The following is a 17,816-nucleotide window of genomic DNA, read 5'->3' on the forward strand; positions in this document are numbered from 1 at the left end:
GTTTCTTTGGAATGCAGCCATGGTCACCTTACTCAGTATCTGTGGGTGCTTTTGTACCATAACGGTAGAGTTGAATAGTTGCCACAGACTAGTGGTCCCCAGAGACTAAAATATTTATTCTTCGGCCCTTTACAGAAAATTTTACTGACTTCTATATTAAGCAGGCATTTCTGTACCTTATGAACCTTTTAATCCCCTTTCTGTATTTTTACTTTATGCTTGTACATCTTTCTCATTGGTGTAGCCACCTTGTGAGTTATCTTTGTATCTTTCCCTACAGTTCTGCCTTTTCTTCCTGCTCTGTATTTCACTTTTTCCCTCCTCCTTCTCCTTAAAACTGTCTGTAATGTGGACTATTAATATATTTAAATTTGGTACTGGCAAAGTTTTATATTCTCTGTCCTTAATTTTTAATTTAGGTGAGTTCAAACTGCTATACGTTTGCCTCAAAATACAAACTAATTTGAGATATAAGATTTTTGTGAATTAATCTCTTTTTTTGTTGCCCACCTTTACCCTCCCCCCCAGTTGTAGCTTTCACTGGAAGAAAAGTTCCTACAGTGCTTTAATTAATAAGTGAAAGGAGTGGGAAGAAACATGGAAATAAGAGGACTCTCTTAGTCCTAAACTTTGTTTTAGAATTAAAAAAAAAATTTTTTTGTTTTAATGTTTATTTTAGAGAGAGAGAGGGAGCAAATGAGTGCAAGCGGGGGAGGGGCAGAGAGAGATGGAGACCCAGAAAACGAAGCAGGCTCAAGGCTCTGAGGTGTCAGCACAGAGCCCCACGGGGAGCTCAAACTCACAAGCTGTGAGATCATGACCTGAGCCGAAGTTGGAAGCTTAACCAACTGAGCTACCCAGGCACCCCTAGAATTTTTTTTTGTTGATTTTGAAAGAGAGAATCCTACCAAGCAGTCTCCACACTGTCAGCACAGAGCCCAACACAGGGCTCAGACTCAGGACCATGAGATCATGACCTGAGCTTAAATCACAAATTGGATGCTTAACTTATTGAACCACCCAGGCGCCCCTAAAATATTTTTAAACATTTTTTTTGATGGATAGTTTCATATAGGAAACTTTAAAGGACACCTTAAAGTAACAAGGAAACTATAGATGGTTAACGCTTACTAGATATTGGCAATTGCATATATGATGATACAGTATGAAGACAGTAAAATTGCAAAGCAAGAGTCCCGCCCAGTAAATAACCTATTTTCCTATGGGTTTTTAAATCCAAACATGTATTTTTATATTTAGAAAAGGTTACATTTAGTGTAGACATTCAAAGTGATACCTTTTTATTCTCACATCCTATATGAAATCAGAAGTATAGTGCTCAATTAAAAAATAATTTTACCACTTAGTAAATAATATTTTTTCGTCTTCAAGATAAAGCAGAAGGAAAGAAAGAACAATACTGATACTTTATATGAAGTTGTGTGCTTGGAAAGTGAATCAGAAAGAGAGAGGAGGAAAACTACAGCCAGTCCCTCAATTCGCCTGCCACAGTCTGGATCTCAGAGTTCCATGATACCTTCTCCTCCAGAAGATGATGAAGAGGAAGGTAAATTGTAGGGAGACCTTAATTTCTATTTTGGGGTGGCAAACCATGCAAACCATTATCATTTTGTCAGGGAATTGATAATGTGATGTAGCATTTGGAATTCTTTCAATGCTTATGAGAGTGTACTATATGCAAAGGAGTATGGGAGATTCAAAAATGGTGAATATAGGACATTCTTTAAGATAATTGTATCAGTTTGGAAAAAATGAGATTTATGGTCAGTGCTTTTTTTAAAGAGTCTGCCTATGCTATCTTAGTGTATTAGCACATTTTTAGAGCACATGTGACATAGATTCTACCTGAATACGTGTTCCTATCTCTGCTGATTTTAGAGGGACAGTTTCATTTGCCAAAATGTGGCTTCCACACATGATCCTTTCACAAAATACATGTATTTAAATATACAAATTTATGTTTATACGTTATTGGATTTCACACTGGTAAACTTTAGGAATCAACCAGTTCTTTTTTTTTTTTCTCCCACCCTCACCCCCCATGGTTATATCCATTAAGTAATCTGTCAGTCTGTTAGTCTCTGTTAAAAGCTACTATGTAGAAGTGAGAAGTGGAAAGAAGGAGCACAGGAAAAGTAAAAGTTTGGGAGGCATTTTCTAACTGATAATTTTGTACCAGGACATTATTTTTAAGAGGAAAAGACTGGTTATGATAGAAAGTCATATGAAGCATGTGTCTGTGTGAGGTTCATATGGAGTGTTCTGGAAATTCATACAGGAGAATCCATTTTTCATTGTGGGGAGATGTAAGGCATCGTGAAGAGTAGTTTTGGAGCTGGGACTCTTAAGGTGCAAGGAGAATAAATGGGCTGGTTTGGGCACTTCTGGCTCAGAAATTGCATTAACAAAGGCCTAGAGGTGGCTGGCGAGAATGATTGATACATACCCATGATTATATGTACTTTTTTCAAGTTAGAGCAAGCCCTGACTTTCCAATTCCCATTGTTCCCTATAACTTTTACTTTTCCTGTGAGTAATCAACAGGCATTTGTTAATATTAATGACCACCTGGTACTAGGTGCTTAATATGTGGTACTTTGTTTCTAAAGTAACATAATACTTTGTTTATATAATTCTCTCAAAAATTCTGAAAACTAAGATTTACTATTATCCTTATTTTGCACGTAAGGAAATGGAATCTCAGAAATATGAATTTGCCCAAGGTCACACAGCTAGAAATTGGCAAAGAGGGTCTTAATCTGGTTCTGAGAGTTAGCTGTCTGAGCTCTATTCTGTAATCATCTCTGTGCATTTAGTTCCCATAAAGCATTTTGAAGTGCAAAGAAAGCACACGTATTGTTTTGGGAGAAGTTAGAGACACAATTTAAAGTCTACCTTGAGAGCCAGTTAAATCATGTGTTAAAGCTGGGAAGGGTGGAATTGTTCTTACTGTTTGAGACTTCTCTATAACTAGCAGTCTTGAGACTTGTAGTTTACCTTCTAAGTCAACACTGCTTAAGGTGGAAGAGCAAGTAATAGTTTGGAGAACTCTTCTACCCTTAAACTCAGCAATAAAAGTAAAACCCACCATAAACTGAGAAAGACACTCTATTTTTATGAAACCAGAGAATGGTCAAATGCTGAATCTGAATGCTGTGCATTTTAAAGAGTATTTACCGGTTACAGAGAAATTTGGGCCCAACTGAAGGATAATATCATGTCTAACATCTAGTTGTAATCTATAGCAGGCATACATTTTTCAGTGTAACTGAGGAGTTCAGAGGACCTCCAGTGATAGTTGCTAACTAGGAGACATGAGGGCCAATGGCGGACCATAAGAGAGGGAACACTAGAACACAAGCTCTGGGAAGGAAGGACATGTATCTTTTTTTTGCCCACGCTGTTTCCCTAGTGTGTAACACCATTCCTGGTATGTAATAGATGCTCAGTAAATATTCGTGGGATGGGTACCCCTGCTGCGATCCATTCCTATAGTGAAAAACTAATGACAGGACCATGTTGCTGAAGAAAGCTGTGCAGACATGCCATCTTTTAATTCTCTAACATAATATATGGACCAAGGAGACCCATCCTGTTGTCATGTGTTTGCTCCCTGGAAAGAAATGTCCATGGTCCTGTAGAGAGGCTCCTTATTCCATAGGACATTTGTGCTCCCAGGACTGGAAGCCAGCAGATATAAAGGGGAGGTGTTCAGAAGCAACATTTTGCATCTGAGGTTGCCTGCTCCCTTTCTACCCATACCCCTGCCGTAGGTACATGGAGTTGTAACCACATATTTCAGACTACTGTCCACATATGTTGAAAGCATCCAAACCAGAAAAAGACAATTTGATAAGGCAGATATTCCTGATCTCTTTAAAGGAATTGTCATCTCTTGTACATCTTAGTACATTTTTTATTGCTACTATTCCTCAAAGAGTTGTATTATATTGATATTTGAATGAGTGGAGAATTACGTGAGACCTTAGAAAGTAGGGTGAATTCTGACAAAATAATGAAGTTGGGGAAGTTTATCTTCGTGCCCTTGAGCCTTTATCTTTTCCTTATTGATCCTCCCATTTGTCCCAAAGGAGGTCTCACTTACACTCAGTCTGCGTCTTCCCTATCTTACCATGAAAACTGATGATAATGTCTAAGGCATTAGAATGTACAGATGTTATAAGTATCATGGATTTCTGAGCTGTCACTAGTTGAGATGCAAATTCATGATGTAATCATTACAGGTATAAAGATCATTACAGGTATCATTACAGGTATAAACTTTGTTTAGGCAGGTTAGGCCAAAAAACTTAGAAACAGCATTGGTGAGGACACATGTAAGCAAGTACCATTGTACTCAACAGTGGAAATGTAAATTGTAGAGCCATTCTGGAAGGCAATTTGTCAGTAAGTTACAGAATCCTTAAAATTATGCATTTTAGCCCAGGATCCACTTCTGGGCACATACCCAATGAAAGCAAGAGATATATTCATCCTGACACTATTTGTAGCAAAAAATGGAAAACTACCTAAGTGTCCAACAAAAGAAGATTGATTAAGTAAATGTCTTAGTCCATGTTTCCCACCCGCCCCCCCCCCTCATGATAACTTCTAAAAATTCTTTCACAGGCCTTCTTTATCAGTGTCCCTTTTTATTCACTGTCTTCCTATCTTATAGTCTTTAAATTCTTATTTGAATTTACTTTTCTTAATTACTAGAGTTCAGTTTGAAATAATTCATTTTGACCCTTTTTGATATTTTTGTGCTTTCTGTTATAAATTAATGCATGTCAGTGTAGAAAATTTAGTCATAAGAACATAGGGGGAAGAAGGAAATAAACCATAACTCCGTTACTCAGAGACAGTAATTGTTAGTGTCTTAGCATAATTTATTCCAGACTATTTTGATCATAACAAAGACTTATCAGCTCTTGATATTTTTACTTTATGTGGCATTTTGCCAGATTATTAATGTAAACACATGTCAGTGTGTAATCACATTGTAAACATCATGTATCATAATTTATTTAGCCACTCTCTGCTCTACTCCTGTTGGACACTTAGGTGATTTGTAATTTTTTTTAACTGTTGTAAATAAGACTGGTACATATTTTCATAGATAAAGCTGTTTGCTTTGGAAGAGGAAAAAGAAGATACCATAATTTGAGTTTTACCATTTTATAATTAAATGGCTCTTTTCCTCAGTTGACATAATGTGGACCTCTATGGAAAGCTAAAGAAATAAAGAGATCACAGCAACATTCTACCTAGGACCATTTTCATTTTCTTTGTATTTACATTTATATGCTAAAAGAAATTATGACTTCATCCTCCCAGTAAAATCTTTCAAATTTGACTGTTATGTTTCCATTCATTCTTCTGGCTAGCATAGCCACTTTTGTTATCCTTTTCTGTGTGTTTTATTAAAGATAATGATGAACCCCTCTTGAGTGGATTTGGTGATGTATCCAAAGAATGTGCAGGAAAAATTCTTGAAACATGGGGAGAACTGCTATCAAAATGGTAAGTTAGAATAGTTCTCCTTTTCATCTGTAATTCTCATTTTCTGGGTAGGATATCTTCCCTTAACTACAGTATTCAATTTTGGAACTATTCAATTCTGGAACGTATCATAGAAACCAAAATATGAGGTTTGTATTCTAGAATCTCTGTTTTTAGCTGTTTTAAGGGTAAGTAGTGAATATCTGCAGTCAACTTTCAGAATATCAGAAACCTAATAGATTCTCATTGCTGCAGAAAATATTAATTCAGACATGGAATATATGAAAGGAATAAATCAACAAAGATGGCCTTTTTATTGATGCACTTAGGAACCACTGACAAAGATAATACACAACAATTAAGACAGTACACCTTTATCAGGGAAGTTTGGAGGATGCTTACACAATGCGTAGAGCCACAGTAGAGGCCTCGGGTGGGATTTTTCCTTATCTGTGTTATGTACAGCAGAGTGTTTTGAATGTGCTGCATACATTGGCTGCTCTAACAATTACTTTTCCTACAAACACTTGTAAGATTCAGGAATTTCTTGTCAAGAGAAATTCTGTGCTCAAGAGATAGCTTGACAACATTGTTAAGCACTATCCTGTAGACTGTCTAAAAAGGATCTACAGGTATTTATACTAATACTATACTAATACTATACTAATTTCAGGTATTTATTAATGAGACCAGAGACACTCTGGTAAGTCAGGTTGGTGAGACATTTATGTAGTTCCTTTTTCCTCTCTGTAGGATGCCAGTATATGCTGGGAAAAAAAGCTTCAAAAGTGATGTGAGCACTTCTCTAATTTCTGACTTTCTGGTTGTTAGAATTGTCATGTGAGTTCCCCGTGGGCCTGTTACTTTGGGGTCTGATTTTCTCAGAAAATTTAACTGTTGAAGCCTTTCACTCTGTTCTTAGAAAACCATGTTTCGGCATTTAAAAAATCTTCCGTGTCCTTAAGGAATGGGACTACAAATGGGCATCATCTGCTTCTAGCTCTCTCACATCTCTCACAGTGCGAGAGCTTTACACTTCTGGTGAAACGTGCTCCACATTGGGAAATGTCAAATGTGTACAGGAGGAGAATGCAAACCAAAGCATGGTTTGTCTTTACACAAGTGCTTTTAATAAATGAACTCTGCAAAAGCCCCCCTGGGATATAGTTCTCATTTATATTTGATATTCCTTTAGCAGTCAGGAGACAGACCTGCTGATGCTCTCGTCACAATTATATTTTCAGTTCAGTGAATTTGGAGTGTTTGGACTGCTGCTGGCAGGCATTTCATCTGAAGAAAAAGGTTTCTGCTCTAAAATAGAAATGTAATTGAATCTTGACATGGTTACATAACACTGTATTTAAAATCATTTAGATACAGCATTTAGACTCTAGGTTTTATTGGATGAACTCAGCAGCGTTTTATACAGTTGTTTGGAATTTGTTTTGTTAACAAGTTTTGTTTCTTAAGTTTTTGAATTTTTTAAATTACGTCCTTGTCCCATTTCCTCAAATATATTAACTGAGTTTACATTTTTGTTTAGGGCGTTTAAAACTGTTTTTGCTGGTTTGGGTCATATCTTCAGAAATGATAATGCAGTCTTTTTCTTTAATTCATTTCATCACTTTTTTCCATCATAGGAAACATGGCGATATTGTGGAGTTTTAGAGCCTAGTAGACCTGGCTTCAAATCCAACCTCTTTTACTTCCAAGCTGTATGGTCTTGGGCAAGTCACTTAACTCTTCTGAGTCTCTTTCTTCATTTACAAAATACACAAGTCTTTCAAATTGCCATTCAGGATTATTGTAAATTAAAAATAATGGATGTTGTACTAAGTAGCGATGGTAGTAAGAATTAATAAATTTACCATATGCCAGGCATTGTGCTAAGTTCCGTGTTTTATTTCAGTTACAACAACCTTATGAACTAGTATCCATTTATGCAGATGAGGAAACTGGCTCAGAGATTTAGTCAGCAATTTTAGTTAGTAAATGGCAGACCTAGAATTTTTAACACAGGCAAGTCTGATCCTAAAGCCGGTTTGTTTAATTCCACATTAGATTTTAGTGGCAGTATTAGCAGCAGTACATTTGAGCTCTAACTCTCCAAGTTCATTTAAACGTGACTCTTAGTGCAGAAGATAACTAATTTTGGTATAAAATAGTGTGTTGAGGTAAAGTTAATATGATCAATGACAAAATTATTCTGAAAATAATTTACCAATATAAATTAAGCTAGGGTTAGCAAATAAACCTAGGGTTAGGCTTATTGTTTCTGTAAAGGGCCAGGTCATATATATTTAGGCCATAGATACATATAGGTCATAAATATTAGGCTTTGTGGTGCAGTAATTTCTCTCACAACCACTCAACTCTGCTGTTAGAGGGCAAAAGCAGTCATAGATGATACATAAACAAAAAAGGCTGTCTCCACAAAAGTTGGTTTATAGAAGCAGCCAGTGGGCCACATTTGGTGCACAGACCATAGTGCATCAATCTTTAAATTAAGTAACAACTGCTTTTGTTCTTTCTGCCCCAACCCTTCAACTTTTATATAATTTTTTTTCCCAAGCAAAGACAAAACTATGTTGAATTGTCTATAGCTACTACATTAGGGTACTAGCATCACAGAATTAACCATTTTTAAACATACTGTGCCTTATTCTGTAGAATTCTAGGAACGTTTTGAGAAAAATCTGAGTCCTTTTTGTATTTTGAGAGTGGTCATTTTGTATCAGTAACTTACTGTTTAAATTTGATAGTCACAGGAGCCATTTCACATCAGAGTCCTGCTTTACTGACTCAGTATTGGTAGCTCTCAAATCACAAAGCAGCCATGATATCAGCGCATTCATAGGTCTTAGAGTTTGAGGACTACCTAAGTCATTTAATCAACTTCCCTGAACTTCTTTCTCCATCTGTAAAACTGGAGATACTAGCCACCTACCTCACATGGTGGTTGTGAGAATCGAATAAGATTTCATGCAAACCACTTTGTAAATTGGTACCAGCATTTCAAGATAAGTTTTCTTTTCCCCACTTTATGAGATAAATGAACCTCAAAGACTTTAATAATTTATTTTGATGTTACAATAGTCCAGTCAAAACTTCCTTATCCATCATAATCATTCAAAAATATTACTTGAAGCAAGGTATCACAAAAGCCGCTAAAAGTTTTATTTTTATATTTAAATATTTATTTTAACTTAGAATACTATTTTAACTTAGAACATATAAATATTTAATTCACTTGTGAATTTTGATGCAAGGCCAAGCCCTTATCTTTGGCTATATGTCCAGTGATTAGAATTTTGCTGTGTTTTTATTATATAAGCCACAACCATAAAGTTATGGTTTCCAGTTTTGATTTTTTTAAATTCTTTTTTAATGTTTATTAATTTTTGACAGAGAGAGAGAGAGAGAGAGAGCATGAGTGGGGGAGGGGCAGAGAGAGAGAGGGAGACACAGAATCCGAAGGAGGCTCCAGACTCTGAGCTGTGAACACAGAGCCTGATGCGGGGCTCAAACTCATAGACCGCGAGATCATGACCTGAGCCGAAGTTGGACGCTCAACCAACTGAGCCACCCAGGCGCCCCTTGATTTTTATTAAAAAAAATTTTTTAAGTACAGTAGTAATTTAAAGATACTTACAAAACAGTCTAGCTGCACAATTCTTTCCTCCACCCAATCTTTTACAGTTATCTTGGCCACATCTAATTCAATACTTTTTTTCTTTATTAGTATGTTACCTTTATTAAGTCTTTAAAAACCTTTTAGTTTAGTTTTCATAAAAATAATACTCTTTAGGGGCTCCTGGCTGGTTCAGATGGTGGAATGCACAACTCTTGATCTTGGGGTTGTGAGTTTGAGCCCCACGTTGGGTGTAGAGAGTACTTAAAAACAAGATCTTAAAAAAGAAAAAAAACCACTCTTTAGAGAATCTTTAATGTGCTTACAGATTATGGCTTTCTTTTTAGGCATCTCAATTTGAGTGTGAGACCAAAGCAGTTGTCGTCCTTAGTAAGAAGTGGTGTTCCTGAAGCTCTGCGAGGAGAAGTCTGGCAACTGCTAGCAGGTTGTCACAACAATGACCACCTGGTAGAAAAATACCGAATTCTCATTACAAAGGTAAGGGGCTGAGAATTCAGCCTCAGCATTTAATCCTTTTAGAAATTTGTTATGAAAAGATTATTGTGGCTATTTTATTTCAATTTTATACAACAGCCCAAAAGTTGTTTCTAGCGTTGGCACAAAAAGAAAAGGAAAAAGGTTTTTCTTCCTTGACTGACTTCACCTTGGAGGCAGAGGATGGCCTCTGTTCATTGTGTATCTAAATCCTTTTTGACCATAATTGCATGTTCAGTCAGATCATTTGTGCCATGCAATATGAAACACTGTCTTTTGTTTATTTTAATTGTTTTCACACTTCACAGAAATGTGCTCTTTCTAGGTAAGGCCTAGTTCTAGTTTCTACAATAGGAAGAACATGATTTTTATTCTCTTATACTGGAGTCCCTTTTAGCTCATTCCTCTAAAATGAAGAATTCTCATTTTTTATAGTATTCCCTCTCAAGTTCATGCATTCCTTAAGGTTTTGCAAACAAAACAACAAAAACTATTCTTGAACAGCATACAAGAATTTAATTTTCTTCAATATTAAGTGATGCTTCATGCCTTTGTGCCCATCTCATTGGTTTTAATTTTTGTTTTTATTTTCTCACACTGTTGAAGTATTTCTCTTTGGAAAGCAGTTTCTCCATTCCCAAACCTGGGTTATGAATGAATTGCTCAGAACCTTGAATAATACCTAAAAATTTTTTAGTATGACAAAAGGTGGGACTTCTTTTAAAAATATATTAAAACCTTCGATGAATAATATCTCCATAAAACTCTTACTGTAAAAAAATCTTACGGGGAAGAACAACATTTGAACATGAAATTGGACCTCTTACCAGAACATGACTTTTATATGATGACAATATTCATGTTCTTCTCATTTTATTTCTAGACAGATGTTTTTTCTTTCAAGAACTAATATTCTGATTTTTTTCCATTGTTGCTGTAACTATTCAAACAGCATTAACTGAGTGCCTGTCAAAACCACAGTGCAGGAGCTAGGAGGTGAAACCTATTGATTGCCAAGTAATACTCCATTGTATATATATACCACATCTTCTTTATCTATTCATCAGTCAAAGGACATTTGGGCTCTTTCCATACTTTGGCTATTTTTGATAGTGCTTCTGTAAACACTGGGGTGCATGTGCCCCTTCAAAACAGCGTACCTGTATCCCTTGGATAAATGCCTAGTAGTGCAGTTGCCGGGTCGTAGGGTAGTTCTATTTTTAATTTTTTGAGGAACCTCCATACTGTTTTCCAGAGTGGCTGCACCAGCTTGCATTCCCACCAACAATGCAAAAGAGATCCTCTTTCTCCACATCCTTGCCAGCATCTGTTGTTGCGTGAGTTGTTAATGTTAGCCATTCTGACAGGTGTGAGGTAGTATCTCATTGTGGCTTTATTTGTATTTTCCCGATGATGAGTGATGTTGAGCATTTTTTCATGTGTCGGTTGGCCATCTGGATGTCTTCTTTGGAGAAGTGTCCATTCATGTCTTTTGTCCGTTTCTTCACTGGATTATTTGTTTTTTTGGGTGTTGAGTTTGATAAGTTCTTTACAGATTTCGGATAGTAACCCTTTATCTGATACATCGTTTGCAAATACCTTCTCCCATTCCATCAGTTGCCTTTTAGTTTTGCTGATTGTTTCCTTCGCTGTGCAGAAGCTTTTTATTTTGATGAGGTCCCGATAGATCATTTTTGCTTTTGTTTCCCTTGCCTCTGGAGACTTGTTGAGTAAGAAGTTGCTGCAGCCAACGTCAAAGAGGTTTTTGCCTGCTTTCTCCTAGAGGATTTTGATGGTTTCCTGTCTTACATTGAGGTCTTTCATCCATTTTCAGTTTATTTTTGTGTATGATGTAAGAAAGTGGTCCAGGTTCATTTTTCTGCATGTCCAGTTTTCCCAGCACCACTTGCTGAAGAGACTGTCTTTTTTCCATTGGATATTCTTTCCTGCTTTGTCAAAGATTAGTTGGCCATATGTTTATGGGTCTATTTCTGGGTTTCCTATTCTGTTCCATTGATCTGAGTGTCTGTTTCTGTGCCATAGTTTTGATTATTCTTAAACTTCATTTAAATGCAATCATACAACATTAAAAAAAAAATTAAAAAAAAAATAAATGCAATCATACAATAATGCAGCTCATACCCGTTTGAGTAGGACTTCTTTTGTTCATCTAATTTGGGAGTGTATCAGGAGCCCGTCTTTCTCTTTTTGTTTTCATTTTTTTAATTGCAGAGAGTATTCCACTGTAGAAATAAAGCTCACTTGAAAAAAATCTATTCTGCTATTATAGGTATTTGGTTTTGCTTTGTTCTTTTCCAGTTTTAGCCATTGTGAACAAACCTGCTATGAACATTCTTGCATTTAGCAAATGTTATGGTGTGAATGTTTGTCTCCCTCAAAATTCATGTGGTGAAATTTAATTTCCAAAGTGATGGTATCAGAAGGTAGAGCCTTTGAGGGGCACCTGGGTGGCTCAGTATACTGAGTGTCCGACTCTTGGTTTTGACGTCAGGTTCCACACTAAGCATGGAGACTGCTTGAGATTCTCTCTCTCTCCTTCTGCCCGTCTCTCCCACTCACCTGCGTGCGCGCTCTCTCTCTCTCTCTCTCTCTCTCTTTAAAAAAATGCGGGGCACCTGGGTGGCTCAGTCAGTTAAGCATCCGACTTCAGCTCAGGTCATGATCTTGTGGTTTGTGAGTTCAAGCATCCCATGTTGGGCTCTGTGCTGACAGCTCAGAGCCTGGAGCCTGCTTCTGATTCTGTGTCTCCCTCTCTGCCCCTCCCCTACTCATGCTCTGTCTCTCTCTCAAAAATAAATTAACATTAAAGAAAACTTTTTTTAAATAAAAAATACGATAAAAAATTTTTTTAAGATGGAGGTAAAGCTTTTGAGAGGTGATTAGGTCATGAGGACAGAGCTCTCATGATAGCAAATAGTGCCCTTATGAAAGAAGCTCTAGAAAGATCCCTCACCACCTTCCATCATTTGAGGGCACAGCAAGAAGTCACCAGTCTGCAGTGAAGGAGAGGGCCTTCATCAGATCCTGACCATGTTGGCACCCTGATCTTGGATTTCTAGCCTCCAAAACTGTAAGCAATAAGTTTCTGCTGTTTTTAAGCCATCCTGTCTGTGGTATTTTGTTATAGCGGTCCAAATGGACTAAAAAAGCAAAGTTTATATATGTTAATATATGTATATAGACAATAATATTTACATGTATATATGTGTGTATATATATATTTATATATTACTAATTTTAGGAGTTTTTAATTTATTCTGGACATGGGTTCTTTGCCAGGTATATGCTTCATGTTCTTAAATTTCGCATGTAATATTACTTTAGAGGTGTTTTGTTTTGCTTCTTCATAGACTAAATTTATGGCAGGAAACAGTGACTAGATTTATAGAATGAAGCTCCCCAAAACATTACCTTGCAAATAGAATTGATGAACATCTTTGTCGTCACCTTGCTTTAATTATCAAGCTTGTCTTATAAGGGGATATATGTAGGGTTTTTCCCATGTGACTTTTATAATCCAGGGACAGGTTACCTTTCAGCAATAGAAAATACATAGGTATGTGTGTATTTTGAAGGTGTTTCTTATTTCTAAAAATTTTTGTAATGTTTATTTATTTATTTTGAGAAAGAGAGAGAGAAAGAGAGCGCACGTGTGCAAGCAGGAGAAGGGCAGAGAGAAAGGGAAACAGAATCCCAAGCAGGCTCCATACTGTCAGCACAGAGCCCGACACGGGGCTCTAACCCATGAACCATGAGGTCATGACCTGAGCTGAAACCAAGAGTTGGACACCTAAACGACTGAGCCACCCAGGTGCCCCAAGGTGTTTCTTATTTCTAAAAGCAGTGGAGTTTGAGGGCACTCTTCTCCCTTTTTTTTTTTTTTTTTTAAGTTTTTTATTTTTTAGGTTTTAAGTTTTTTCATTATTTTTTTTTAATTTTTTTTTTTAACGTTTATTTATTTTTGAGACAGAGAGAGACAGAGCATGAACGGGGGAGGGGCAGAGAGAGAGGGAGACACAGAATCGGAAGCAGGCTCCAGGCTCTGAGCCATCAGCCCAGAGCCCGACGCGGACCGTGAGATCGTGACCTGAGCCGAAGTCTGACGCTTAACCGACTGAGCCACCCAGGTGCACCGGTTTTAAGTTTTTTTAAAGTGAGAACTTCAGATTTTTTTTTTCATCTCAAGAAGGGAAAAATAGTAGTAGTAGCTGCCCTTTTTGAACACATATGTCACATGCTGAATTAAACACTTTATAACCATTATGTCATAAATCCAAAGAAAATCCCTGTGAAGTGGTAATTACTATTTCCATTTTAGAAATGAAGAAACAGGTTCAGTGAAGCTTAGTAATTTGCTTATAATCATTCACATAGTAAATGATAGAGGCAGAATTTGAACTCAGAGATGACTCTAAAGCTGGTTCTTTTCCATTCTCCCTACTTGTCTATCCTTGAACTTAAAATTTCTTTATACAGCCATGTATGTACTTACACAAAATTTCCTGTAGACGCATGAACACATTTGTTTTTATGTGTAGTTTTTTATTCAGTTACTCTTCTATTGGATTTCCTTTGCTTTTACTTTTGCTTCCAGATTTTAGCCTCTAAATGATGTTTTACTAAACATACTTAAACACGTTCTAAATCTCTTCTTTTTATGGAAGAGTGTGTGTGCAATCAGGAGTGTGCAATCAGGAGTGTGATTGCTGGATCAAAGGGTGACATGTTTTTTTAAGTGATTATTTAATTTTTATATTTAATTTATTTATGTCCAGCTTGATTTTCGAAAAGGCTGTTGCAGTTTATAGTTCACCAGCGGTGTAGCAAAGTACCTGTTAACCCATATCCCAAACAGTATTAGTTATCAGTAACTATTTAATTTTCTGCTGTCAGTGGATGTAAGTGATACCAGCATATCTTTAGTTTGCAGATCTCTGACTACTGGTAAATGTAAGCAATTTAGTCTTCTGTGAATTACCTCTTCATCTTTTTTAAACATATATTCTCAAAACCAGAGATGGAAGAAGATCACTTAGATAAGATAAAAATTATCAGGGTGCAAGTGTGGCTCAGTTGATTAAGCATCTGACTCTTGATTTCTGCTGAAGTCATGGTCAGCTCATGGGATCAAGCACAGAATCTGCTTGGGATTCTCTTTCTCTCCCTGTCTCTCTCTCTGTCCTTCCCCAGCTTGTGCTCGCTCTCTCTCAAAATAAATAAATAAACTTTAAAAAAAATCATTTACCCAAAAAAAGAACTCTGTACTCTATTATGTTTATTAATCCTTTATCTTCTTTATAAATATCTCTCTAAAACTTTAATTCTTTATTGACTTTACTGATGGTTTCATGCCTTACAAAACATTTTCAATTTTTATGTAGAAAAGTGTGTCTTGGTTAAGGTCTCTCCTACCTCTGAGTCTGTAAATGCAATTTCTGAGATTTTCTTGCAAGATTTTTATTGTATATGTTATATATTTATATCTTTAATCCATCTGGAATTTATTTTTGTACATGGCATATGATAGCGGCCCAGTTTTACTTTCTCCCAGATGGATAACCAATTGTGCTACTCCCATTTTCCTGCTGGATAGAACTGCCATCTTTGTTAGATCTTAAATTCTCATATATACTGGGATTGAGTTCTAGATTTTTCTGCTTATTGATCAGTTTGTGTGTCCCTATGCCAATACTGTTTTGGTTTAAGAGGCTTTGAGTTATCTTTTTTCAAATCTTTTTTCACGGTTTCTTAATCCATATTTTTTTCTTATCTATTCTTTCATATATTTAATCTTCCATATAACTCTTAAAATCATTTTCTCCAGTCTTACCACCAGTGCCTCCCTGTAAGGTTATATAAGGATTCTAATTTGAATTTTATTTATTTTACATATTAATTTAGGCTATAAGTTACATTGTTATAGTGTCTTTATATCTAAGAGATGGTATGTCTTACCACTTGTTTAGGTCTTATTTTATGTCTGTTAAAGGCTTTAGAGTTGCCTTCATATATATGTCTTGTGCCTTTTTTGTTAAATTTATTCCTAAGAATTATCCTAGAGCATTCTTGCTGTTGCAAATGGAGTATTTTTTTTTCCTTCTGATTTCTATTTCAAGGACCTAATTGCTACAATAGAGAATAGACATTGTTTTTTTTTAATTCTCTATCCATCTGCCTCTTGATATTTTTATTAGTTCCCCTAATTGGATTCTAGCATCTTTTGAGATTTTCAGGTATGCAGTAATATCAGCAGCAAAAACAGTTGCTTTTTTTCACTGTTCATGCAGACTGTTTGGTTTTCTTTGTATGTTAGAAACATCAAGACAGTGTTAAATGATGATGATGATGATAACTAGCATCCTTATCTAGTTCCTGATTTTACTTAAGGTGGTTTTAGTTTTTTTTTTTTTTATTTTTTGGAAAGCATACTGTTCATTTCTTTGGTAAGTCTTAATTTTTATTTTTTTCACTTAAAATTTTTTTAATGTTTATTTTTAAGAGAGAGAGTGCAAGCAGGGGAGGAGTAGAGAGAGGGGGAGACACAGAATTTGAAGCAGGCTCCAGGCTCTGAGTTATTAGCATAGAGCCCAACACAGGGCTCAAACTCACACAAACCATGAGATCATGACCTGAGCTAAAGTTGGACGTTTAACCAACTGAGCCACCCAGGTGCCCCTATTTTTTATTTTAAAAAGTTTTTTCATGTTTATATTTTGAGAGAAAGCGAGGAGGGGAGGGGCAGAGAGGAGGAGACAAAGAATCTGAAGTAGGCTCCATGCTGTCAGCACAAAGCCCAACACCGGGCTCAAACCCATGAACTGTGAAACGATGAACCGAGCCCAAGTTGGATGCTCAACTGACTGAGCTACCCAGGAGCTCCTGTAGGTTTTATTGTATTTAAGTGATTTTCTTCCATCTCTGGCTTTGAGATTTTATTAGGAATCTCTACTAAATTTTATTAAGAAGTGTTTTTTTTTTTTTCTTTTTTAGCATTTAATGTGATTTTTACAGATTTGTAGTGGAATAGATATATAATCTATCAACATTATGATAGACTTCTTGATACTGAACTATCCTTGGCTTCATGGAATAAATTTCTGCAGACCAAATACTCTTAGATTCTTTGTTTTCTATTCATTCTGGCCTTTGACCAAAGGCTCCGCAATCTTGATCTCTAGATAGAACTTGTCAGACACATTGGGGAGGAACCTTAATAGGTAATCCATAGGGACTCCCATGGCGCTTTTTTGTAAATTCTCAAGTTGTAAGACCTGAGCTGTTTGGGTCTGGTGAATCAAACTGCAGTTGACAATGGAGGGAAAAGGAGACACTTTCTGGTCTCCAACTTCCAGAATCCACTTCTGGCCCTTCTTTCTTTTGATTATTTTTAACCTTTTATGCTATTGACTCTCTATTTATTTATTTAGTTTGCTTAGTAGCAGAAATTTATGTCAAAATTGCTTCCTTTATATTTCTAATTCCTTTTATAACCACTCAGCCTTGTGTTTTCTGAAACCTGTTTGCTTTATTTTCTCTAGTGGTTTTATTGATAAACTTTTGTTATAAGAATCTTTTGCTATGAATTTCAAGTTTGTATCCAAAATCTAAATTAATAAAAAGTCCATGTAACCATTCTTTACATTTTTAATTGTTTGTCCAAGGGAGGTCCTAGAGGCCCAGCCACATTTTACCAGTCTGGAAATTTAATTTAAATTCTAATTAAAATTCCATTATTATGCAGATTGTTTTGGTTTTAATTGAAAATATCTTTGGTAGACTTGGCAGTAGTGAAAGATTCAATAATATATAGCCTTAGATCCTAGAATAAAAAGGAAGTCAATTTAGCAAAAAGAGCACTGGCCTTGGAGTTAGGAAGCCTGAGTACTATTCCAGCTCTGCCACTAGCTTATATGAACTCAAATGAGTTCTTGACTTGTGACCATTCACTTCCTCTTCTCTTAAATAAGTTTGCTAAAGTAAATGGTTGATTTTCCTTTTTAGCTTGAACATGCTGGAAAATTAGATATATAGCATGTTTGAATCCTGCCTCCCAAAATAGCCCATGATTCTGTTTCACAGCCGAGTACTCCTGCTGTCTGCTTCTATAAGAAAATAGGTTTTGAGTAGACTTTTAAAACTATATTGT

General features: G+C 36.1%; 1 protein-coding gene across 4 annotated transcripts in view; it reads left to right on the plus strand.

Annotated features, from left to right (window-relative positions):
- The window catches only part of RABGAP1 (RAB GTPase activating protein 1), a 177,520-nt gene that overhangs the window by 78,779 nt on the left and 80,925 nt on the right, over positions 1-17,816 (plus strand). For all 4 annotated transcript variants that reach the window (XR_007457309.1, XM_049628522.1, XM_049628513.1 and 1 more), the window contains 3 exons: positions 1,393-1,567; positions 5,451-5,544; positions 9,502-9,652. Coding sequence is in view for 3 of the 4 variants with exons in the window: in XM_049628522.1 (XP_049484479.1) it covers positions 1,393-1,567; positions 5,451-5,544; positions 9,502-9,652 (420 nt within the window). In the remaining variant the exon portion in view is untranslated. The remainder of the gene's footprint in view (positions 1-1,392; positions 1,568-5,450; positions 5,545-9,501; positions 9,653-17,816) is intronic.

The sequence above is a fragment of the Panthera uncia genome, chromosome D4 (assembly GCF_023721935.1).
Source record: "Panthera uncia isolate 11264 chromosome D4, Puncia_PCG_1.0, whole genome shotgun sequence".
Lineage (NCBI taxonomy): Eukaryota > Metazoa > Chordata > Mammalia > Carnivora > Felidae > Panthera > Panthera uncia.